Genomic DNA, 23310 nt, shown 5'->3' with positions numbered 1-23310 from the left:
CAATGCTGGCACATATTGCCACAACCGTATTCTTTGTGGGTTAAGGTTTGGCAGGAGAAGTGGCTTCACCCTGCTGATGTACTCCCCCACTTCTTACTACTTGCCCGGTTAGTTTAACTGCTCCCAAACGTGTTTATGAGCTAATCGACTAGAACCTGGCAGTTGGGCTCGATCCTACAACTTCTACAACCCCTCTATGCCTATGGGGAGGCTCGATGGTGAGGACTGTATTATTTGGCCATGGACTAAGCATGAAGTTTTGGGTGCATGACAAATCAAATCTCCGGATTGCTGCTCCTCTCACTCTGTACAAACAAATGAGCCTATGAAGAAACAAATGAGCCTCTATTTCTACTGTGTTCGTGGGTTGAGGCAGTGTGGTTTAGCTCTCCATTGGGTCTCAAGTACACAAAGAAACACATAGCAACACTGGACAGTTAGAGGAATTAACATGAATCAACAGACAACAGGCACATAATCGAAACTTCGAAAGTGGATATTTACCTTGATCGGGTGCATTGGTGTGATGCAAGCTGGCAGCAATATGGCTTTGGATTACTCCGATAAAGTGGCAGCCTCCTCCAATTTGAATTTCCTGGGGGTTGTGATTCAATCTGATGCTTTGGAGGTCATCACCAACATTCGGAACCTCTTCTGCATGCAAGCACTGGAAGTTATTTTCTTTAATAGATGAGATAGAAAAACAAGTCAGTGTTTTGAAACTATAACCTGGGATTGCGTTCCGTGAAGCCAATCACGCTGTGGCTTCGCTTGCCAAGTCGAAGTTGGGTCTTCTCTTTATCTTCTCTGCTTCACAATGATGGACTGCCATGTCCGCCAGAACCGGAGACGAGAATGGCTTAGTTGCTGCGCTCTGTGTTTTTGCTCTTGTCTTTTTATTGGGCAACAACGATGTAAAATTTGTATAGCTCATCTCAGATTATGAATACATGATGAGGTAGTGACAATTATTTTATTGCTGCAATTAAAAGTTGCTAGCATTACAGGAAAAGCTAGTGAATTTACAGGCGATTTACAGCAGTACCTATATGCCACGACGCTGCACTTCAAGGCTTTATTATATCATATGCCTGTGAAACATTAAGGCACCAGAAATAATCATCTACAAGGCAGTAGGAAAGGCAAGGTAGATGTCACTACAAGCTTCTGGCTTCAAACAGAGCACAACTGTGAGACTTCATTTCATAAGCACATAAATCCTTCATTTGCTCAATGACAGGCTCACCGTCAGTTGAGAAAAATCCAGGAAATGGGAGAGCTGTGTCAACCAAACGGCTCCATGCCATACCTTCTTGGGGTGGAGGTAGAATAACAGTCTCTGACTGATCAGCTGCACTGAAGGCTAAAAACAAGTCACCCCTTAAACCAGCATATACGCTATTTGATTGGTTCTCCACTTCATCTTGGTCTGCCTTCAACCTCACAGCAAGGAATTTGCATAGAGGATCTTCCCACCTAGGTAAAGATTGATCACTTCCATACCAGTCAATATTTTCTTCTTTGAAGAAGTGCTTCTTCTGAAGAAGATCACTCCGCCTCCTCCTGAGTGAACTTAAATATGCAATGAATTGTGTGATTTGAGTAGCGAAACCTGTTTCCAGTGCCTTCCAGTCAAAAGATTTTCTGTCACTGTATGCAGGGGAACCACCTGAAGATTGTCCACACTCGTCTCCCATGTTAAGGACAGGAACACCCAATGAAAGATACAAGATAAACAGAAAATTACGGATTTGTTTAAGGCGTCTTTCTAGTACAGCAGTTTTACTTGTAGGCCCTTCTTCCCCACAATTCCAACTCAGTTCTGAAGCTAACTCACTGCCACTGAAACTAACAAGGTCCACAAGAGGAAGACCAGAATTTCTGGTAATAAAATTGAAAGAGAATGCCGGGCCTCGTCCATCTGAAAAGATGTCGCCGTTCCCACAAAGCCGTGTAGCAAGGTCACTAAGAAGACCCTCACCCCTCAAAAAGTTTCTCACATCATTGCAGAATCTTGTATTCACTTCTGCCCATCTCTTCCAATGAGGAAAACGAGTTTCCTTTGGTACCATTTCATGAGGGTCCCAGCAGTCTGCAATGAACTTGGTTTTTGCCAGTAGTGGATCAAAAGTAATTGCTTCAACTAAAGGCGGGCGAGATTGGTACTCACCTTTAACCCCATGTAACAGAGATGATGCATTTATGAAACAAAAACCATCAATGTGAAACTCAGTCACCCAGTATCGAAGACTATCTAATACCATTTGCTGCACAACTGGATGGTTACAATTCAAAGAGTTTCCTGCTTCCAAATCACCAGTCGTACTTGCATGATAATAAGATGAGATATCGATTCCTTGCAGCACTTCACCCTCAGCAGTATGGGTGAAAATAACTTCCAGTATGACCTCTATTCCATTGGCATGAAACTCTTTCACCATCTCTTTCATTGAGTTGATAGATGCTATAGGACCTCCAGATGGTCCAAAACAATTCATCGGTGAAAAGAAATGGCAAGGGAAATAAGGACCTTTTTCCTCATCAAATGGGAAAATTGGCTCTAACAAAATTGCATTTACACCTAGATCTTGGAAATGATCCAACTTTTGTGTCAAACCAGAAAATGTACCTGCTACATTAGTAGGTAGCTTACTAGACTTGTGCTCAGTAAAACGTTTAAGGTTCAACCGATAAACCACTAGTTTCTCTATTGGCAGGAGAGGTCGAACATCACCATCCCAGTCAAAGACAGGTTCCTCGCATAGTCTTCCTAGTAACTTCAACCCTGTTCCTCTATTATTAGCGATAGATTCATCAATGACCTTAGCATATGGATCCAGAAGAACATTCCCTTCATCCAAGCTATTTGTGTTTCTCAGTGAGGTCCCCTTAAATCTGTAGCCATAGCTCAAAAAAGTCCATGCACTTTCAAATGAGGCATGCCATATGTCACCTGATCGATTGACATATGGATCTAGATCAAGCTCCAGAGCAGGTTCCTGAGCTGTGGGGTCATCATACAAGCATAAAACCACACTTTCTGCATTTCTAGAAAAAATGGCAAAGTTTATTGAACCATCACTGGAATAGGAAAGACCCAATGGAGTAGGACAACCTCGACCAAAACCAACTGGGACACAGAAATTTGTCTTCCTATGGCTTCTTATTTCCAGGCCACTTAAATTAGCATCTGCCAGAGATTTCACAGTAAATGAGAGATAGAATGGGGTTTGTTTAGCCTCAAACTCCAATTCAAGAGTAAAACTGCCAGAAGAAGTCTTTGTAAATGGGGTTTCAATAAAGTCTAAAGGCTTGAGACTGGATGAATCAGCTCTATACATGCCCCAACTGATGACTAGCCTGTCACCAGCACTAGACAATTGTAATGATGAAAGTTCAACATACACACTGTAGTTGACAGTATTATCTCTAACAAATACATTTATCAGATCCCCATTTTCTGTCCTAAATAGATAAGTAGATACCTTGTTTGTTTCTTCAGTACCAGTGGGAAAATTTTGCTCCATTGGTTCAATAGAAACTCCAGATGCAGCTTGCACTCTCGAGTGACAACCCCGTAGTGAACTCTGTGCGAAACTCTGCCCAAATCCTCCAAAAACTAGCTTTCTCTCTGCATCCAATTTCACCAAACCTAGCGTAGTTTTCTTTCTGTCTCTATAATGAGTATTGGCTGTCAGCTTAGACGACTCACTGGTTGTTCCACAGGCCCAACAACAGGCCTGTGGTGTAATTGACAGCGCCATCTACAGTCACAAAGCTGGAAAATCCCAAACAGATAGGGCAAGAAAGAAGATCTCCCTACTGAACACGAACGCGTATTCTGTTCCAATGAAACATACCCATTCTCATTAACTGCTCATAAATTCACCAATCAGCCTTATCTTAGATCCTTGAAAATCATGAACTTGTATGCATGATCAAACTTCCTAATCACAGGCATTATTTAAAGAATCATGATTTTAATGCTGTAGAATACAATTGCATTGACAACATTATGAAAACAAACCTATCTAATCACCAAATTGGAAACCAAAAGAGGATCATGAATAGCCAACCTCAGTGTTAATCATCAAACAGTGAAATCCATAAAAGGGTCATCAAATAATCTACCTAAAGGTAAAGTAAAACAAGAAAACGAGATAAACCCAATTCTCAATTGAGGACTTGTAAATGGGTGGTCATAATTCACATATAAATTAACAAACTTTGACATAGAGCAAAACAATAGCACAACACCCAGATCAAGAAATATGAGGAATGATTGAAATACAAGGAATGTGAGAGGTATTGAACTTACATCACTGGATTTGCTGAGAGTGGTGCAACTGGAAATGTTGAGAGAGAAACAGAGAGCGAGGTGGGAGTGAAGAGGAGGAACAAGACAAAATGGGAGATGTCGTCGTTATATGGAAAGGTTATATAAGCCGCACAACGCAGCAAGGCTGATCGAGTTCGAATTGATGGGTGAAGCAGTGAGTTATTAAAAAACAAATAAAGATTGGATATTTTAGAAAAGTTGTATTTATTTGAATTAAATTCAGTTTACCCACGAGATTTTGAGAGCATATTAATTCCTATATTAATTCCTGTATTTTTAATTTTATCAGTTTACCCTTTTAAACTTTTAAATTTCGTGACCAATGTCCTATCTTCTGTCCAAATCAGACGTTAACTGCTGATAATTTCAACCTTAACTATGAGGCTTGTATCTAGAATTAACGGTCAATTCAAATGGAATATGAGAATTTGGGCACGGCAAACAGAAATTAAAGAGTTTAGGAGGTAAACTGATGAAATTAAAAGTGTTGGGACTAACATGAAATCACCCATAAATCATAAGGGGGTAAAATGAATTTAATTATATTTATTTACCACTGTTTGAGTGTTTGGTTTAGTGATATAAATCTCTATAGAAGGCTCAAATACAACAAAACAAATCATCGATATATTTTGAAGTCTTGACTATGGTAGAGAAGATATTAACACACCATCGCCTTATTCTAAGGTTGGTTTAGGTAACATTTTCTCTTGGTTAAAAAAGGATGGAGAGTGTTACTAATCTCCACTGCTTCCTTATGAGGTTAGTAAACTTGTAATGTCTCTCTCTCACTTAAGTGACTTAAGATTGTACACAATGATTCTGAATACATTATACTTCATAGTATCTTGACCAACACTATGTGTCGTGTTGTTGTATTTTTTTTTTTTTTTTACTATTACAATTATGCTCAAAGTCTGATTTCCCTCCCCACTTTTCTCTCCCCCTCTCACATTTTAAGTTTCTTTCTTTCTTGTTTTTTTTTTGTTTCCAATATTTGCAATTACTAATTTATCTTTCATATGTTAGAAGACATATTTTAAAATTTTAATCAATCAAGGATATTATAGGTAGTTCAAAAATTTAACCGTTGATAAAGTTAAAAAAGCCTTTTGGCTTTATTAATAGAGATTTTGAAAAAAACTAGTGCGACTCCCTTCAAAATTTATTAATGAAATCACATAATACAAGGGGCGCATTACACGGGATCCTCACATTACAATAACTTCCCATACTAAAAATCACGAGATTTTACTAAACTTAAGTATCCTCACAAACACTACTTACCAAAAAGTGTTATCCTAATTAACAAACATTCCATTTTCTTTGACATAATAGAATGATAACTCGAACATAAAAAATCATTACAAAAACACAACTTTCCTACTGTGTTGCCGCTCGAGAACAATTCTGATTTCATATTGGCACTAGAAGGTTGCAACCATGTCACGATCTACCGCCCCACTAGGTCAGACAATGGATACTGTATTTCCTATTATAGACAGGAGGAAATGTCAATTCCATATGATCCTGGTGCATTTATACAAGAACATCTAGAAATGAAAATATTAAGGGGTTTCCTAAGATCTCAAAAAAGGTCCTTCAGAGCTTTCAGACTCGTGTTTACTACCCATTTGAGATGTCCTCTTTGTAGGAACAAGAGGACTGCTCTCTTCTTCGTCAATGGCCTCGGGTTTGTTGAGCTCCCCTCCCTTGAAGTCAGGATGTACATAAGCATCCTTAAGATAGGCCATCAAATTCAGGTTTGGTTCGGTAGCTTTTTCAACTGTATCCTTCACCATTGCATCCTGCACATTGTCAAACACATTGAGAATACGAAACAATGGTCAAGGCAAAGCGAAAATTTCGTAGTCATTGCTATTAGAAAGAAGCATGCAGTAGCCTTAGTGAGTATGTGTAGAGATTTGTACAAGAACATAATCAAAGCATTGAGTGACTTTGTTATCATTCCAGAAACCTCAGGAGAGGAACTGAGTTTGCAATATATGTTCTGTAGATGTCACCACACTGGAAAGCATGCAAAGATGTATCACTCACATCATAGCAGAATTTACACATCAGTAACAAAAGGTGTGTACAGTGATTAAGCCAGAAGCAAATGTAAAAATAAAAGTAACTTTGTACTAGAAAATTCAATCTGACCTGTAAAGGAAACGTCACAAATGCTGGTTCGAAACGACCCTTGCAGACTCTATGGAACCAGATTGTCAAAACAGGTTGTGCAATGAGGATATATGTTGAATGCCTCACTTCTAATGTGCGAAATAGTCCAATTACAAGGAGTTGGGATATGATTAAACCAATAATTACACGCATATGCACATACGGCCAGAAGGCTGCCCCGCTCTCATATTTCTGATTATAGACATTAATAATCTGGCAACAAAAGAACAAAAACAATTAGTGACATCTAAACATAAGATAAGCAAAGGATGATAAACCAGAATTTTGAACTTGTGATTGAGAAGTGGTATAACCCACCTGGTGACGGAAAACCACGTAGGCGAAAGCAAAGAAGATAAGAATAAATGGAAGAAGTATAGGTGTGACAACAGAATATACAAGCCCCAGCAACAAATATAACTGTATTCTAGGTTCGTTTGTAGCAAAGTTCAAGGAACCAGGATCCATTGCTTCCTCCCTATCTTGTTCTGTCTTAACCAAAAATGTGTTTTTGAGGTGGTATAGAACTAGCGCAGGCAATCTGATGATTTCTAGAGCAATTCCACTCCAGCCATCGACCATTATATAAGTGATAAAGAATGTGCCTTTCATTGGCATGGCCCTCCCAATAGTTTCTAAGTATCTACAAAATCAACAGTATGTTTTCTGTAAGATTATCTCATCATGAATAGATAAAGTAAATATTCCAAGTCTAAATGAAAAAAAATAAAAATAAAATAATAATAATAATAATAATAATAATAATAATAATAATAAAACAACTGTGGCAACGGCTTCAGATATACTGATTTCTACTTGTTAAAAAGAGGTGTTTGCAATCAACATAACAGAATGTAACATACCATAACTGTCGTTTGATAGACAAAGGCAAAAACTAAATTAAATTAACACAAATCAATAATGATAGGTCATGATGTATATAGTTGCTATTTGCCTAATATGCTTTATTGAAAGAGTTAAAGATTATTACTCTGATGAGGCCTGGTGTGTAAATTTGTCAAGCTGCTCCAATGCTGTTCCTGCAAGAATACTTCCCAGAAACACATTGAGAAGTATGAACAAATGATACTTTGCAGCAGATCTCCTTTCCAGAGATGAGAGTGATGTGTAACCCTCTATCTTTGACATGAACATTAGAATCATAGGAAGTAAAACAAGGAATATCTTCAATGCAATTCCAGGAAGAAATCCTTGGATGACAGTCTTAACTTTGTCCCTGAAGAACAAGATTTGAGACACTTTATTAGGCCGCAAAATCAGATAACACTTTTACAAAACAAAACAACAACTAAAAGCATGAAATAGGCACACACATTTCTATTATTGGCTTCAAGAAAGGAAGGGCCTTCTCAATCTTCTCAATGTTGGCTAGAGATTGGACGAATGCTATTGGAATCATAAAAAAGAAAATGAGAAGAAAGAAAGCAACAGCCATGAACAGTTTTCGCACATTGAGTTCAACATATGGAATTGCAAGATTTCTCCAATACACGTCACGTGGCTCGGGAGCCCACTCTGTCAACCAGATGGTAGCATTACTCGACTGCTGAGTTTGAGCACATACAGCTGCTCCCCATCGCGATTTGAATGAAACAAATGCTGCTGGCATTATCGCTGCAGGATCACTTGCAACTCTTTCTCTTTCTTTTTTCTCCTGCATGAAAGCTGCACTATTATGCATCTAGAACAGGAAAACAAAGACTCGCTTCTATTTCATTTTAGGAAGAACAAGAAAATTTTGGCTTCAGGAACTAGTATTGGCATTGATATTAGCTTAGCATATGTAAGAAGCATAGGATTATTATAAAGTAGAACAAATGATTGGTATAACAACATAGGAGGCATAACATTGGTTTTCCATGCAGAAGTTCACCATTCTGTCAATTTTGAACACCAGAACAAGTATCATAATGTAGTTGTTGAATTGACTAATTGTAGGACTGGAGTTTTTTCTTTTCTATTGGTGCTCATCATAATTCCGTGATAATTCATAAGTCCTCTGCTTGACACCAATATTGAAACTCTCCCAAACTTTCAAATATTAGTTCTATTCTACAATTTGTCACACTGTTTTTGTAATTCTGCCTTCTCTTCTACATGCTTAGAAATCCACCTTATGAACAAAAGCAGTAAAAGAGATTCTATATGAAATGAGAGATAGGAAGAAACTTACAAGAAAGGACCTCTAATACAGAAGACAAAGTGATAACACTAAACATATCACAAATACTGCACTAATCAATACTCACTTCTTCGTTCAACTTCTCAATCTCAGATTTGTAGTAATTAATTGCATCCACTTTGTCTCCCAACAGACCCAATAAACCTGTCTAATGGGATGTGAGATGATGAATTCAACGAAGACGATTCAATTATCAAATGGCACTTAACAGAGATATTAACAATCAAAGATAATAATAATAATATCAAGTAATTACAGAAACCTTTGTAGTAGGCCTTAATCTCTTAGGATGTCTCTCATACTTATTCTGGTAGTACACAAGCCTATTTTTCAAACTCTTCTTCTTTGCAACCAACCTAGCAAGTTTGTTTGCATTATATACAACCTGCAAATATTTTAGAACAGAAACAGTATCAAAGTTGTAGTTAGACTTAACTGCAGATATAAACATCCCATCTTTGTTTTCGTAAGTGACTCCTGAATGGCAATTTATGATGTGATTGACCTTATGTTCACTTCATAAGTTGACTTCAGTCAATTAAACTAGTAAAATTAGAACAAGTCAATAGAGTTGCATACTTGATGTGTAAGATAATGATCGGGATGGTTCACACAAAAGAAGTGTTCGACATGCTCGCTGACTGACTCATCAGGATCTGGGGGTACATTTCTCACAAGAACCTGTTAGGGACATAGCATCAATAGGAAAAGAAGCAAGCTCAACAACGTACTCTGACCTAGCTAGCTATGAGACTATGATCAGGCAGATTGTAATTTTAGGCCCCGGGGGGGGGGGGTGGGAGGGGGGGCTGGCGAGGTATCAAACGCTTATGCATTCGCAACATATTGATTTATACATAATTAAAGAAACAAAATAGACTACCAAGAAGTAATGCCCTCACCGAAAATTGATCTGCACGGCGTGATTGAGATGCTAAAAATTGAAGCCTTTTAGTAGCCATTCTCTTGTACTCGAAGTACAAGACAAAGCACGTCCAAAATGTGAATAGATAAGACAATATGAGATGTGCAATGAACCTAGAAAACATTAAAAAGTTCCATGTTTGGCAAAGTATGATCATCAAATTTCCTCATTGAACATTGTATACTAGTTAACCAAACAAAAACAAAACAAACTCACTTAAGAGATGCGTTAGGAACATTGGATATCGAGAGTTTGTCGATATCACTGAAATATACTTCCTTGGATCGTTCCAGCTCGTCGTTCGTGTAATTGACAGGCACCAAAACCGCAAGTGAGACAATAGTTATGGGGAAGAATATCTTCAAGCTGCAAACAGTGTGAACTAACTCAACATATATACACTAATCATCATGTGACAAATACTAACGCAGTACACAATCATCATGATTCAGAAATATTGAAGTTACCCGAGTAAATATATCCGAATATACGCAGCGGAATCCAACCCGGCGTGCTCAATGAGCTCAGGCTCCGGCATCCTCAGTGCGGCAGGCATCCAATTCAGAAACTTGACGTACGTCATGATATCCAAGTTGACAAACTTCTGGACCACGGTGCCGGAGCTCGTGGGGCTCCCTCTGATCCCTTTCAGGTACCATTTGGGGAAGTAGACCCTGTCGTTGAAAGGCTGAAGCCGCAGCAAAGCAAACGCCACAAGGAAACCAAATGCAGTCAGGAGGTTAATAGCTGCTGACGTTAGAATAGCGGTAAGATTCGCCATTTCGGATACTCAATATATAACTCCAATCGGTTTCCTCTTCCTCCTGAAATCCAAATCCCAATTTTGATCACTCAGCACATCAAATACGCATCGAAATCACAGACATGCAGTCACATTTTTCATTTTCTGACATTTATTTTTTGTGTTTGCAAAATGAAAATCGAGTGGTATTTGCATGATGGATTAGTTACCTGTACAATGTAGATAAGCGTTGGGCGGGGCCGGTGCGGCGGTTCGGAATGAATGGGAATTGAAGATGAGGGTGATTGAGATTTGCAGAGAATGTCAGAATGATGGAGTTTGGGGAGGGGGAGAAGCAGAATGGCGGCAATAAGCTCGGAGGTGTGTTTGGCGTCGCTGCACTTACGCGTGTAACGTTGCCATATATCATACCTGGCACATATTTGAATTTTTATTTGACCACATTACCCCTAGATTATTTTCTATGAAAATTTGATTTCTGTATTTTCCTTTTCTATTTTTGGTTCCCTTGATCAAATGTGAAAGGTACTCTAAAAGGGGGATGTCAAGGCTAATGAATCATACACTTAGCACTAGCTTTAGAGTATCTTTCAGATAGACATCAGAATTTGCTACCAGACTCTTTCTTGAGACATGAAAACAATACACACAGATCGACTCAAGTTGGAAATGTGATGCCAAGATTTATAGGCAAGTTCAAGATGTGATGTTGAGGCTAGCTTTTTGACATTGAGCAATTGAATTAGTGTATATATGGTCTCAGATATTGGAGTGAGAATTCAAGTTATAGTATGTGAAATTTAAGTCTCCGGTTTGAAACTTTTCAAAGTTGGTTATAAAAAAGATATAGGAAATAAATTGGTTTTAGCTTTATTCATAATGCATTTGTAGTTCATGGTAGTCATAAACATTAATTGTGACTGAGAACAAGAGCTCCAAATAACATAGCCAACACAATCATCTAAGTATTAATTGGTTTTTATTTCTTTAGACTAATAATGAAACTCGTCATCTATATTATATTCGGACGCCAATTATTAAATTTTTAAAGTATGCTATCACTAAATCATAGTCTAAAATAGTTGAGGCACTACTGGCTAGAAATTAAGCAACACAAATCCTATTTGTTCAGCACTCCAGCCAAAACCTTCATCCAAAAACAAACAAACACTGAAACACAAACAAAAGGAAAGTTAAAGAAAACATGTCCAACTCACATAAATAGAAATCAAACATTTTATTATCCCAAAAAAAAAAAAAAATAACAAACATTTTACACGTCAGCCCAAGTTATGCTAAATCTATTTCCAGTCATCAATGATGTGGATCACCAAAAAAGAACGACGGCTAACGATCAAAATCCACCCAAAAGTACAAAACAGCGCAATCACACATCCACTAGTCCTCCACAACTTCCTCTCCCGTCGAGCCAAAGCTTCCACTCGTCATCGTCCGGTCGTCGTAGCTAATTCTCCGGCGACCGTCCTCAAAACATTCCACATCCTCCTCCTCCTCCTCATATCCATCCTCATCCGACGACAACGGCACCAGCCAGCAGCTGCCGTACAAGTGCCCATTGACGCACACGAAGTACTCCAACGACCCGTCGTGCGAGCCGAGCCTTCGCGCCGCGCTCTTGGGGACGAGCCGAGCCGCGGTCATGCTCCACACAGGGGCCGCACAGTAAGGGCACATGACGCTCTCCTCCAGCTTCACCCGCCGCTCTATCAGGCACGCCCTCGTCCTCGACCTATGAAATCCCCGAAATACCCCTCGGTAGATCCCCAGCTGATCCTCCTCCTTGTCCCCGGTCTGGTGCTCGCACATGTCGCTGACGTAGAGCAGGTCCCCCTTGCAGCTCTTCGACAGGAAGCTCTGCCCGGAGGTCTTGGAGAACCGCGAAGCCTTGACTCGGTGACCGGCTGTGGGTTGACTCAGCCGGAAATGCCGAGTCGGCTTGCAGCCGCAGCAGAAGAACATGAGCTTGGCGAGCGTGTGCCACCCGCCGCCGATCCGGCCGTTGAGCGAGCCGTTCGTCAGCGTCGCGATCATCCGCGGCGCGCGGTAGAGGCAGACGGAGCGCCACAGCAGGCGGTTGACGACGGCGCGTAGCTTTCTGTTCACCGAGGCCGTGGAGCAGAGCGCGTGGATGTCCCATTTCATGGACTCGAACACAAGGAACAAGACGCGCTCGTTGTGAATCCCCAACTCGCCCGAGTCGCCCTGACTCGCCCTGACTCGCTGCCTCGCACTCATTTCGGAAAGTCTTTTGAGGTTCCTTTTTTGTCGTGCGTCGAGCTAGTTTCGCGGTTATATATAACTACCCGGGGGAGCACAGTAAACCCACACGTGTCTCCTTCTGAGTGGATAATTACCTTTCCTTATTTCCCGCGAGCGCAGAGTAACGTGTCGTCTGGCTATTCGCGATGGGGACGCGTGTTGGTTTGTTATTGCTGAGATGCTGGGATATCGAATCGAGGAGTTACATCACAAGGCGCCACGTGTTGGGCGGGTCGGAAATATCTTTTTGCGCGGAACCAAAATATCTGATCCGGAAGTGGATAGTGGCGCGAGGTAGAACACGAATCAGGTGGCGGGATATGCTTTCTCTTACACGTGGTGCGCCTCCGCGGGAACACGTGTGATTCAGAGGAAGGTTTGGGTGAGCTAATTGTCTTCACGTGGTCAAGTTATGGACCAAAATGGAATATACAGGGAAAAGAAGTGGTTGGTTGTCCCCGCCAAATGTCAGAGAGGACTGACTTTGCTTTGGAGTGAAGGCTAATGATCGGTTCAGCTTTTTCTGGGGTTTAGATTCTTTTCCTTTAACAGCCTCGTTCACACATGCCCCTCTCGCTTTTTTTCTGTTTTCGGGTTAGAGAAGAGAAAGGTACAGTTGAGCTCTGGTCCTTCTTGTACAGGATCCATTCCCAGAAAGCCTCAAGGATATGGTGTCGGCAAAAGTATCAAAAAGAAAAGCTACCATTTCTCTAAGAGCAGGGCTAGGAACATACATGTTGAGTAGATAAAGACCGAATGGTCAAGTACTCAAGTTCGATAATTTTTATACGCAACCAGGGAAGGAGCACTGCACATCAGTTCGGAAGCTAAAAGAATGTATAATGGTGTGGTAAATCACCTGGATTAATAGTGTAAAGTCTATGCCTTTGCCTTTAATTCATAAAGCAGTCAATGAGCTTGTTAAGAAGAACATGGAGACGATGTCAAATGGTGAATAACTAACGAGTTTACCTATATACAGTACTTGTTAGTGTTAAGTTTCTTCACTACAATGTGCTTTCACTGTACAGAACAGGATGCTCATTACAATGTACCATCACTACTGAAAAAAGATAAAGCAACCCTATAGCAAGAATGAATTCATGGAATTTGCAAAGAGATGCTTACAGAAAACCACCTTTGAATGGGTGAGGCTGGTTCCGGAGAGGGTCCCTAGAAATGCTGGGGGGCCATTGGTTGTGGCTTGACGCATTGTCCTGATGTGAAGATATTTTGCCTCAATCATCTCCGCCAACAATTTTTTACAGCTTTGCAGACTCAGTCCATCCATCTTATGGATAAGTTCACCCTCCAATATACCGGGATTTTGCATCACAATCCCGAAAACACGTCGACTGAGCCCCTCGTACATGGTCTTGTTGATAGTCCCGTCCACATTTATCCAAGGAAGACGAGGTGCAAACGAATTATCAGAAGAGCATCTAGAATATTTATCAAAATCTCTTCTAGGTGAGATGTCTTTGCCTTCCACACTGTTAGTTAGTTTTTCAGATGGGCATGCAGCAACCTCTTTAGGAGAAATAAGAATATGTGCATCATTAACATTCGGAGCGCCGCCAATATAGCAACTTCCTGGATGGAGGATACCTTTGTCAGGTGACTCTCTACAATTCTCTGTTACTGGGGTAACGATGCCTGGATTGAGGATTTCTCTAATCTGATTCTGGGCTGAAGAGTCTTGATGATTCCCACCAAAATGTTCTTCATCTTTGAACAAATCATCACAATCAAGTTTAGAAGATGCCGGACGATATACAGATACCATAAGACCCGGGAAACCTTTTTCTCGACGGGAAATAATCTCACTTTCTGCTACCAAGGATTTTAATCTTTTAGCATTCAGATGTTCATTCCTACCAATTTTCTGTTTTGAGCTTCTCAAATCTTCTGCTTCTCTCACTCCATCTGGCAAGCATGGGGAGATTGACAATTCACCTGAAGAAACTAAAGCAAACAAATGAAAGAGGTCACCACACTGTATTTCTGTTGGAAGATCAATCCCCCTCCCCAGTAGATCTCTATCTCTTTTGTGGAGCCAATGAGCAAATTTGGCAGCTCTCTTGCCTGAATCAGTTGGAAATGGTGACTTGCAAATATTGGGGAAGACCTGAGGTGAGAGAGACAAAGATTCACTATCACTGCCTTCAACCTAAGGAAACAAAAGTTCACCAGAAGAAGAACATAGCAATAGATGAGGAACATAATGAATATTGGATACAACATTAGAAAATTAACTCTGGGAAAAGGAAATGGAACACTTGTAGATCTGCATGCTCATCACTCTAGCTACAAGATCTAGCACATCTTTGTTATCCAAGGTCTAAAACAATCTGCACAAACTAAAACTAGATGAACCAGTAATAAAAAAGCGAAGCAAAATTCGAACTCCATGTAAACTGGATCAATATAGAGAACGCGAAAGAGCCAGATACATATGTTATAATGAATCATGTAGCACCCTGGACAAGCTAACTAATGCTTCACTAAAATTTATTTCAGACAGACATTTGTAGAAATAAGCAAAAATATAAGAAAAAGCATACTTACATCTTCTTCAGCATTAGCATTAAGATCTGACCCCTCCCTACAGGAAGCTCCATATGTTTTGGAGGCAACAGACTTAGTCGACCTCACATAATGAAGTATCTCCTCAAGCACTTCTTTAATATTTTTGTCATTAAAGTGATCCCATGGTTCTTCCTGGAGACCTGTCCCATGGTCACTGAGAGGATAATTCTGGTTACAACCCTCCTCTGTTGAATCTTGAAAAAGTGATCCGCAATCATCTTGGTTAAATGACCTGTTCTGGCTTTTCTGCCGGAGCTTTGCATACCGTTTACTGAGCATGTTACACAGTCTCATCAAAGATTTTCTAAATTTTCCATTACTGATCTTTAGATATGACATTCTTCTTTTGCAGGTACTTGCAGGCGCTGGAAGGTCTGGAAGTGAACTCCAATTTATATGGTGATGATATTTTGCCCCAAGAGTTGCACAACGTCTTACATATTGGATTACTAACTGCCTGAAGGAATAAAAATGAATTATATAAGTAAAAATTAGGTTATATAAGTAAAAGACCAAAGAAATCAGTAAATACACAGAACACACAGCATTGTCTTAAACCATGGAGACTCTTCAAGCAGTATAAACCAGAAAAAGAAAAGGAAAGGAAACAAAAAACAAGAAAGAATTACTATTGTATTTTCAAATTTCTAATGAACTATTTCTATGTCCAAGAATCAGTCACTATCCTAAACCAAAACAATGATGAGGGCACAAGCGTAAGATCCATTATTCCTTGACTAATCCTTTGATGTAATAGTAACTGTTGGCTTATCCAATAAACCCATGATTTCCTTGTGCTTTTAATACATGAAATAGTGCATTTCTAGCTTTGTTAGATTGCTCTTATGGTCAACATGACATTTCTATCGTAGCTTCCTTGTTAACTTTACAGCTAGCCTAAGATGTACTTTTTACAGCTATAATTATATTACAAATCTTGTTCCCTTACCTATCAGCCTCCTCTGTCCATAAAAACCTTGGTGATTTTGACTTTGAAAAAGCACACCCCTCCTCACCATCTTCATTTGATCCAGGTTGGTGCTCAGTTATGCCATCAACTTCTATAAACTCTATAGATGCTGCTTCAGAAGATCTCTTCCTTTTCTGCAAAGGGCTTTTAAATCCCTGAGATTGAAGTTGATCCCCTTTATCCTGAATCCATTAAGACGTTTTAGGCAAATATCATAATACGCATCAAGCACCGATAAGTAGCACTAAAAGTTACTATTTACAGGAGCATACATGTGAATCAGAAGGCACAAGTATTCGTGAAATTACAACCTATAGTGTAATATGATATATGCTATCAAGACCAATGATGCTTTGTCATACTTATAGTGAGCAAGCCATGAAACGCATACAGAAAATGAAACTAACAATAAGATGATCATGAAAATTGATAGGGACAAGCACCTGCGATGGTTCTAGTACACCTTTTCCCCTTCTAGGCCTGGCACATTCCGCAGCAGGTGGCATTCCTGACGAGACATCATTTGTGGCTGTTGCCATTGCAGTATCACCTTTCTGAACAGACCCATCAAGAACATCTTCAGTAAACTTACTTCGACCAACACATTCTGACTCATTCTGAATCTCATTAGCTGATTCAGCATTGCGTTTCCCAGGCGCCCAAACTCGATACACTTGAGTCTTTCCACATTTCTCCTTATCCATAATCATCCCAAACTTGGAGCACAAACTCTCAATCCTCTTCCTATTCTCTTTCCTATCAATTCCCAGCCTCTCTGCAACCTTAAACACAATGACCCCCCTCGACCCGGCCTCATTAACCATCTCGTAAATCTGATGCTCAATCGGAAGCTCCGCAGTAAAATCACCACCACTCTTCTTGCTCTCACTCTCTTCACCCTCACATTTACTCACCTCAACCCTCTGTGGTTCAAACCCTAAACCTAAATGCTTTGCGTAACGATTTAAGCACACTAAATTGGTATCATCCAAGCATTTCTTGACAACCAAGCCTTGACATTCAAGCCTCCTCAATTTGTAAAAGAAATTCTCACCTCTAATCCCAAGCTCCTTGGAGAGTTGACTCTGCGTGATCCCCTTTGACCCAGCCGCGGCCACGCGCTCTAGGGTTTTGCGTTGGTACGCGCACATGGCGTCGGCGGCGGACCGGACGTCGTAGAGGCCGAGGAAGTTGTTGCGGAGAGGCTGGTCTGCGACGAGCTTCAGGTTGAGATTCTCGGCGTCTCGGAAGGACTGGATTGAAGGGTCGGTTGGGAGGTGCGAAACGGTGGCGTTTTGGTTTTGGGTGTGGAATTTGAGGGAGGGGATGGAGAGTAGCGCCGCCCATAGGGGTTGTTGGAGTGGCGGAGAGAGGTTGAGTCTGGAGGAGAGGGTTTGGAGGAGGAGACCGTTTGGACCTTCGGAGCAGATTTGTTCCAAGGATGAGTTCAAAATCGAGTCCATTTGTAGCTTCATTCAGGTCCCGAGTTCGATACTTGTTTACCCCAGTATCGATACCCCAGTACCCCAGTATCGACAGGGACTGAAATTTACGCTCCTAATTTTACAATCCACATCATCTTTTTGGTAATTTAAACTTGTCTGTAGTGATATGTGTTTTGTCTTTATGAAAGCTTTACCCAAAATGAAAAGATAGAAGTGTGGATTGTAAAATATAGAGTGTAAATTACACCTCCCTATAGATAATGATTGTTCAGTGTTCACTACAAAATTTGGAGCGGTGCTACAGACCCGAAACAGTATTACAAAATATTAAGGCTAATGTTATTAACACACTTTTTTGTATTATTAACACTCTCTCTACAGTGACCAATCTATTTTGATGAGGTAAAGTGAAGACACATAAGTTAAAGGTGATGAGAGTTAAAGGTGAATGTCTGGGAGAAACGAGAGCGTGTGGGCTAGATCTACGACTGACTTCTACGTTGTGTTTGGATAAAGTAATTTTAATGTCCATAAAAATTTTAAAATCATAGGAATTACAATTTCATTAATTTAAATTTTATTAATTGAGAATTCCATTGTTTGGATTTCATGATGTGGAGTTTGAAAATTACAAGAATTTGTATTCATACTAACTTCAGTTAAGGGAATTGACATATGATGCCTATTTTGTGAGGAATTCAAGTCGGAAATTTAAACTCTCAAATTCCACCATTATTTTACCGTGGAAATTGCTAATTCCATCGGATAAGAATCCAAATGAGGGAAATTGTCATTAGAAATTAAAAATTCTTTATTTTTGATTAAATTTCTGAGAATTCACCCGCATCCAAACAAAATATCGGTAAGTAGGTAAGTAAATAACACTAACTCTTATCATGGGGGATGTGATTTATGCGGTTTTCCATATATAGGTAAGTAAATAACACTAACTCTTATCACAACAAAATATCTAAAAGTCATCCCATCAACGCTATATCATAAGTGATAGCTGAAAAGCATCATACAGGCTAGCATTATCCCTAAACCTCAATTAAGCTTAATAATGGTCAATGATCAATTTCTTCAACACACCCCCTCAATCTCAGTTGTGGTCAACACACTAAGTTGGTACAATGTTTCATGAAACTTGGACCGAGCAACCTTTTATAAAAATATCGACAGTCTAAAAATGTGAAGAAATTTTAAATACACACCTCTAATCTCTTAATACACATCCTGTTCTAGGATATTCTCTATGTGTGCCTTGGCCTTATGCCAATAGGATATGTAGTTAGACTAGATCTATGTATTCATATCCTTACCATATTGGTATTGTGTAATTCCCTATATAAAGGGCACATATCAATGAATAAGATGATGATTCTCTTGCTATCTCTTTGTCTCTACCATTAATCCTTCATCACGTTATCATGCAATTTGTTCTAACCCTAGAGCCAATAGCCCACCATTTTTTTTCTAAACCCTAAAAACCAAAACCCTAAAATCGGGCAGCCTTGTTTTTCCCGATTTCCGACTGCCCTCCGCCGGAATTTTATATCCCCAGAAAGCTCTCTCCGCCCCGGATCCAACGCCGCCGGTCTCACCCTGAGAACCGGCCGGAAAGTCTCCGAACCGGCCGCCGGAAGATTCCAGACCGCCGCCGCTACCGACCACCGGTTCACCACCTTCCCTTGCTCCGATCAACCTGAAATTTTGACAACAGCTTCCCCATCTAGAGCTGCTCCTCCTATCAAATTTTCAGCCCCAAATTCGAAGTATAAGTAGGCGAAACGTTATTTCTCCTCTCGGCAGCCTCTAGAAAGGTATGTTTTTTGAAACCTTAAACTTTTCCAAGTTCAATAACTCGGGGAGGATAAAATCCTTTCCTCCCTTCTCCATCTCCATTCTATGCTTGGGATTTTGTGCGTGCAGGTACCCAAATCCCGGAATTTTATTCGCGGTTCAAGAGTGTGTTTGATCACTCTTGATTCTTTGTCCGGGTTGTGTTTGATCAACCCCGACCTTTCACCGGATTGTGTTTGATCAATCCGAGGCCTTTTTCCGAATTGTGTTTGATCAATTCGCGGCTTTTCCGGATTGTGTATGATCAATCCGAAGGACAAACCATTAAAAGCATCGTTTGTGACCTCTATCGAGTCTCATAACAGCTTGGTTTTGTATGCAAGAGCAATGTAACATTATGCTCCTTTGAGTTTTGACGTACTAGATGCCTAAGGCGGATCTTCACTTGGTATCTGTGGAACCTTTTTCATTGGAAATGATTAAACCACATGTTTTGACCCCCAGGCTAACAAGCCTAGATGCCGAGATTTCATATCTCATGCGGTCAAAGTCTTTGACGCGCCACATCGACAAAAGCCTTCAATGGTAATCTGTGCAAAAAGTAATGACCATAAAGTACTGTGGAATGCACTCATGGAGCGTTTCTCGAAACGTTCATATAACTCTACTTGTTGAGTTATTAGTCAAGTGGATTGCTTACCACCTTAATTGACTACATATTGTCGATGATCTTTTGTGGCATCATGATCCATAATCTTTAGCGGATTAGATCATCATCAAGTTCTCTAGGTCCTCCAAGTTGGTGTGGAATTACCAACGAGACTTGATTTTGATCATACAAACAGGAATTATATATACGCTAATGTGATAAACTTATTTGGGATTATCCCTTAATGTGGGGACAACAATATGAGTCATGGCAACGGCAGAAAACGTCTTGCCGATGTCTAAAAAAGAGGGGGAGGTGTTGCCGGCTCTAATAGCGACACTCCCGGTCTAGACACAATTTTGTCAAAACTACTCACGTCAGCTCATGACATTAATGCAACCGTTGTGGATCTTCGGATCGCTGGTTCAAGATTGTCAAGCTCTTTTAAATTGTGAATGCATACAAAAAGGTATGGAAAATCAATATGAGGACAAGAACGTCATCCTCACGATCGTGAATTTCAAAGATTCGGATCCTGCTCTAGCTACCCATGACTTTGATGTCATCGGCTAGACATTGATTTTCGTTCCAAGTTTTATGTACTAAGGCGTTGTATCGACGTTTTTTGTCTATTTGAGACCTCGATGTACTCACATTAGCAATAATGAATGCCTTGAGAATTTTTTCGAAGTGAAACTATTCTCCTCTTATGGTTCATATTGATTTACAATCAAAATGTACACTTACATCGTCCTTAGAAACATGGCATATTGTGCCGATTTTGGTCCCTTCCTTTGAAGGTGACTCATGGCACTGCATCCTCAAGGAGGATCGCCCACGTGTTTCCGGTTAAGTCTTCTACCTTATAGCGGATTTTTCATCATCAATTGTTCAACTAGGCTCATCCAAGCTCAGTGTGATGTCTTAAAATTGTCCGAAATTAAGGAGATAGTGGTTTTAAGTGTGCCTCGCACTACCGACCATCCACGGACATGCCTGGTCATACTGACTTGGAGTTACCGAAAGCTTTTGATTTTGGATCCCCCTACGCTATTAAACCAATTGCCGTCTTACAAAAGACGTTGAAGACTTATCAAAGCTGGAAAATTATCATCATAATCGGATCATCTAGGTCCTCTGAGTTAGTTTATGTTGATGTCAAGGAGCTTTTGCTAACTAGTCATGGAGTTTACGACCTTAGAACGATCGAAAGGACTTGGTTTTGATCATACACACGCCACTTTTGGCTAAGGCAAAAGCCTACACGCCACTTGCAAGCTTCACAGCTTCGCACATGCCAAATCTGCAAAAAACAGCAATTTGTCCCTTCTGGACAGTCAACTTCGTTTGAGCTTTGTGAACAGCTCCGGACGAACCAGACAGTGAGCTTTATATCATTGGAAAGCTCTATGAGTCTAGTTTTCAGAACTTTTCACGGTTCGTCCATATCTATTTTAACGAAGAAGTTATGGCTGTTTTAGTGCGCAAAGGTTATTCTGCGTGGAAATTTTTATACACTCTCGGGATTGCAGCTTTTCGTAGCTTCTTTCAATCCTTCTAAATGGTTCAAGTAGAACTATTTACTCGCCTATCTACTCCTTGTAGTTATGTCTCATAGAGACATTGAGTGCTTCGCAGATAGTGGAACTATCCACAACATTCTAAGGAACCATGTTGAGCTTTAAAGACATTCATGCTAATGGTTTTCATTTGAAAACACATTGTGAGAATGAACAAGAATTCTTTTGTGTATACCTCCTCATGAATGCGAACTGAAGCGCATCTTGGAGAAATTCATGAGTCAATCTAGTGAACTGTATGTCACTACGATTCGAATATCGAATCTCATGTTGTCGCCAAACATGATATTTGGGACACCGACTCATATAGGCTTTGGTTTGACCAAATTGGTCAACCTGGAAGAGATATAATGGTCCAAATTTTGAGAAATTCTCATGGACATCCATTCTTCCGCTCAAAATGAAGACATTCGAGATCTAGCATCACCATGAAGCATGGTGGTGACCCGGGGGACATTGACGTCTCCCGAACACGACTCCAACTTCCTGGAGGTCGTCCGGTCAATTCCTCAAGCAATTGAGGTGCACCGGCCTTTCCTCGATGTCGCATTGGCCCCCTGCAATGCTCATTGCTCGTTTTGAAAGCCTATTCTTTAGCTAAATAAGGAGTGAGACCCTCCTACGCTAAATAACACAAAAGTGAACATTCTATTCTTACATCAAACTATGTAGATAGATACAACCAACTTGCGGACACCTTTTTATGCTTTATGGTGTTGGTTGATGTGTTAACACACTGGTCACGTGTTACACTATTATCTACTGCTTATACTTCTACGGGCTCACTACCCATTTTTTAAAGAAGTTCATCGGGATGTAAGTTGAAGTGTCCTGTACCCCATGTTCACACGCAATACGGTCTCACCGAGGCTACGACCAAGCAACTTTAGCTTGTCGCTCGAACATTATTGATGCGCACCACTCTTTCTATTGCGTCTTGGGGCTATGCAATATTTGCATGCAGCTTTATTATTCATTTACGACCCACCATCATTGAATTTTGTTGTACTACAGCTCGTGACTGTGTACCAGGATTGACATGAAATTGCAATCCTTGAGCTCGGCAGGATTGAAACGGATCTCCAATCCTTGAGCTCCGCTAGATGTTATTTCTAGGTGCCAAATCACATTGCCATTGCGTACAATGATGGGTCATTTTGAGATGAATAAGTTTAGGTTGGATATGAACCTTCACCTATAATCCGCATATGTAGGAACCTTGTCAGGCGATCTCATTCACCGCTAAATTGTGGATTGTCACTTTGATGAGACAATATTCCCGCCGTTAGGGGGAGATAAGAACACAAGTGTTCAAGTGGAACGACGTGAATTGTCGTGGTTTGTCCCCACTAAGTCTCATCTTGATCCCAAATGCTTATAATGTTAAAGTGACGAGATCACATGCTGCAAATATGTCTGCAAGGATTGATGTCCTACAAAAGGACATGGCGCGACCAAAAAGTGTTGGTCTTGACGCCATCACCATGGATGGTGATATGGTGACGCCATATAGTGGCAAAATTGGTGTCACAAGGCCGTGTGGCTCCCTAAAAGGAGGGAGGCCCTTAGGTTCGATATTG

General features: G+C 40.4%; 4 protein-coding genes across 4 annotated transcripts; all 4 read right to left on the bottom strand.

The window, feature by feature from the left end:
• Positions 1-1144: 1144 nt before the first annotated feature.
• LOC101293068 (isoamylase 2, chloroplastic-like) lies at positions 1145-3764 on the bottom strand. The gene has a single exon (XM_004292555.1). The coding sequence runs from the start codon at positions 3762-3764 to the stop codon at positions 1158-1160; it is 2607 nt and encodes an 868-aa protein (XP_004292603.1). The 3' UTR covers positions 1145-1157.
• A 2155-nt stretch (positions 3765-5919) lies between these two features.
• Positions 5920-10432, bottom strand: LOC101292770 (phosphate metabolism protein 7-like). Its single transcript, XM_004292554.1, has 11 exons — positions 10119-10432; positions 9868-10017; positions 9629-9764; positions 9306-9407; positions 8989-9111; positions 8794-8874; positions 7858-8198; positions 7515-7760; positions 6842-7166; positions 6503-6736; positions 5920-6147 (listed from the first exon to the last, which is right to left on the bottom strand). The coding sequence occupies exons 1-11, from the start codon at positions 10430-10432 to the stop codon at positions 5920-5922; spliced, it is 2280 nt and encodes a 759-aa protein (XP_004292602.1).
• A 1380-nt stretch (positions 10433-11812) lies between these two features.
• Positions 11813-12677, bottom strand: LOC101292481 (EID1-like F-box protein 3-like). The gene has a single exon (XM_004292553.1). It carries the CDS (start codon positions 12668-12670, stop codon positions 11813-11815), a length of 858 nt encoding a protein of 285 aa, XP_004292601.1. The 5' UTR covers positions 12671-12677.
• Positions 12678-13655: 978 nt separating this feature from the next.
• Positions 13656-17716, bottom strand: LOC101292186. The gene is made up of 4 exons (XM_004292552.1): positions 16697-17716; positions 16233-16435; positions 15263-15740; positions 13656-14822 (listed from the first exon to the last, which is right to left on the bottom strand). The coding sequence occupies exons 1-4, from the start codon at positions 17714-17716 to the stop codon at positions 13779-13781; spliced, it is 2745 nt and encodes a 914-aa protein (XP_004292600.1). The 3' UTR covers positions 13656-13778.
• Positions 17717-23310: the final 5594 nt, after the last annotated feature.

This window comes from Fragaria vesca, linkage group LG2 (assembly GCF_000184155.1).
Source record: "Fragaria vesca subsp. vesca linkage group LG2, FraVesHawaii_1.0, whole genome shotgun sequence".
In the NCBI taxonomy this organism is placed as follows: Eukaryota; Viridiplantae; Streptophyta; class Magnoliopsida; order Rosales; family Rosaceae; genus Fragaria; species Fragaria vesca.
This window is presented reverse-complemented; position numbering and strand designations above follow the sequence as displayed.

Excerpts from the sequence above, each read along its gene's own strand:
- LOC101293068 (XM_004292555.1), bottom strand. The coding sequence starts at position 3,764 with ATGGCGCTGTCAATTACACCACAGGCCTGTTGTTGGGCCTGTGGAACA.
- LOC101292770 (XM_004292554.1), bottom strand. The coding sequence starts at position 10,432 with ATGGCGAATCTTACCGCTATTCTAACGTCAGCAGCTATTAACCTCCTG. Across the intron at positions 9,765-9,867 it reads GTTCCTAACGCATCTCTTAA|GTTCATTGCACATCTCATAT; the intron begins GTGAGTTTGTTT and ends AATGTTTTCTAG. Across the intron at positions 8,875-8,988 it reads GATTAAGGCCTACTACAAAG|ACAGGTTTATTGGGTCTGTT; the intron begins GTTTCTGTAATT and ends ACATCCCATTAG.
- LOC101292481 (XM_004292553.1), bottom strand. The coding sequence starts at position 12,670 with ATGAGTGCGAGGCAGCGAGTCAGGGCGAGTCAGGGCGACTCGGGCGAG.
- LOC101292186 (XM_004292552.1), bottom strand. The coding sequence starts at position 17,716 with ATGGACTCGATTTTGAACTCATCCTTGGAACAAATCTGCTCCGAAGGT. Across the intron at positions 16,436-16,696 it reads GTGTACTAGAACCATCGCAG|GATAAAGGGGATCAACTTCA; the intron begins GTGCTTGTCCCT and ends TAATGGATTCAG. Across the intron at positions 15,741-16,232 it reads TGGACAGAGGAGGCTGATAG|GCAGTTAGTAATCCAATATG; the intron begins GTAAGGGAACAA and ends TTATTCCTTCAG.